Source organism: Trypanosoma equiperdum (assembly GCF_001457755.1).
Source record: "Trypanosoma equiperdum strain OVI genome assembly, contig: ctg_1851, whole genome shotgun sequence".
NCBI lineage: Eukaryota > Euglenozoa > Kinetoplastea > Trypanosomatida > Trypanosomatidae > Trypanosoma > Trypanosoma equiperdum.
Window position 1 is genome coordinate 1 of NW_027123895.1, and position 2,054 is coordinate 2,054.

Sequence of the window (2,054 nt, forward strand, 5' to 3'; positions counted from 1 at the left end):
CATTATCATCATTACTGTTCTTTTTGCCATGTGACCCTAACCGATATCTACAAATTAAATATGATTAGAAAAATATTAATTTTTTATTTCCTCTCTCCCTACTACTTACACACATAGGCAGCATCTTACATCACAAATTCGTATTTTTGTTGTTTTCAAAATATTCACATTTTGAAAAGTTTTGCAAAAGGTGTTAAAATATAACCAATAGCAAATATTTATAAATTTAAAGTGTTGGAGTTTTCAAACAGGAAGCTCAAAAAAGCAGCAGCCTTACTCAGAAAAATTTTCTTATTGACCAGAAAACTGGAATCATTGCAATCTTTTTCACCCAATTTGAAGGCAGTAGCGTCCTTGCAGAAACCCTCCAATTCAGCTGCGCATTTTTACTCCTTTTTCTCTTATACTTTCACCCTCTCTTCAACTTTGCACTTTCCATCTTTGTGTTCGCAATCTTTGTCCTTTTTGCATTTATTTTCTTTTGTGTCCGCCTTGCATTTATCTTTTGTTTTTACATCCGCTTCTTTGGCGTTTTCACTTGTGGTTTGTTTGCGCATGGCTTGGTTGAAAAAAAGAGCTATGGCGTCACTAGAATCTGCGATGGTAGAAATATGCGCCAGTGTGAGTGTCTGGGGCTAGTCTCTGTGGTTTAGCGTTATCTGTGTTTGGCTGAGGCTGCCAAGGTAACTTTTGCGGAGGTCCGGCTTGTCGCTGCCGAATATGCTTTTAAGTGCCGCCTTTTGCGTTTTTTCATTTTCCTCTTTAGGCTGCTTCCCTGCTGCTATTAGTACTGCAAACCTTTTAAAGTCAGGATCCTGAAGCAACTGCTCCGCGTCCGCGCCCGTCACAGTGGCGAATATTTGTGGCCTGGCGTCCCCTGCCTGGCACAGTGCATGTGCGACCGCCGTTGCAGTCGTGATTAGGTCACTTGGGTCGGCTGTTGCCTCTACACAGTCCGTACTGCTTCCTTTGACGAGCGCTTGGGTCTTCGGTCTATCGTTGGTGGTGTCCGGCCGTATTTCCGATATTGCTATGCCTGCCGTCGCACTGCCTAATGCTGTTCCTGCTGTTCCTTGGCAATACTTGTCATCGTTTGTTTTGCCCCAATTCTCCGCGATTGTTCCCACTGCAACGGCTGTTGCGGTCAGTTTTTGTGGCTGCGGCTTTTTGTCCGGGGTCAGCTTTATGTTCTCTAGTTTGTCGAATGCCTTCCTTATTTTGGATATTTGAGCTGCGGTTCCGGTGTTTACGTCACACTTTTGCGGTGGCTGCTGGGAATCGAATTCCAGGGTGCATTTGCCGGCCGTGCCCGCACCCCCGTCTGTGCAGAAGTCAGTGCCCGGGCCTCCGGATATTGCTTTGCCCGCTGTTCGCTTCGAGTCTTTAAGTCGCAGACCGATCTTAGCCAATGTTATGCGACCTTGTAGGGCCGCCTCTGCTTGCTTAAGTTTGTCGCTGTGACGATCTATTTCTAGCTGCTGCTTTCTGGCCCGTGTTGCTGCTAGTTGGCTCAGCAGTAAGTAACCTCTATGTTTTGGGCCGCCTCTGCTTTGTTCTGCTACCAGATAGAGCGTTTCTTCCTCCCGCCGCAACCCTGATGCACTGCGAACTGCCCCGTTTAACCTTGATTGCACCTCGTCTAGTAGCTGCTCGAGCAGCACAATTTCCGAGCACGCTTCTGTCACTGCTGTTAGTGCTTCCGTTTCGTCGCTGGAGGGGGTGCTGTCTGCTGTGTGCGAGTGCATAATCGCAACGGCCAGAATCGCTACCAGTTTCATTTTTGGCTGGGCCTGTTCCTTCAACATTGGGGTTTGTGCTTACTTAGGAACGATTAAGGGACTTGTAACTCGGCTGCTGCGATGCGCCCTTTACTGCGAGTTTCCTATCTAGTCTTATGCACAAGGGGGTCAAGAAAGGAGTTGTGCTCAACCGACTTTGTTTACTGTGGCAAGTTTGTGGCAGCTATAAATGTTTGTGTAGTCGGCTGTTGTCGGCAGTGGCTTAATAACTTTTACAGCTGTGGCTTTGGTTCTGTTTTTTCGGTAAATTGCTTA

At 46.7% G+C, this 2,054-nt stretch overlaps 1 protein-coding gene across 1 annotated transcript; it reads right to left on the minus strand.

The window, feature by feature from the left end:
- Positions 1-635: 635 nt before the first annotated feature.
- TEOVI_000577000 (uncharacterized protein) lies at positions 636-1,805 on the minus strand (the record flags this gene model as incomplete). Its single annotated transcript, XM_067223362.1, has 1 exon — positions 636-1,805. One exon carries the CDS (start codon positions 1,803-1,805, stop codon positions 636-638), a length of 1,170 nt encoding a protein of 389 aa, XP_067079463.1.
- Between the last annotated feature and the right edge of the window lie 249 nt (positions 1,806-2,054).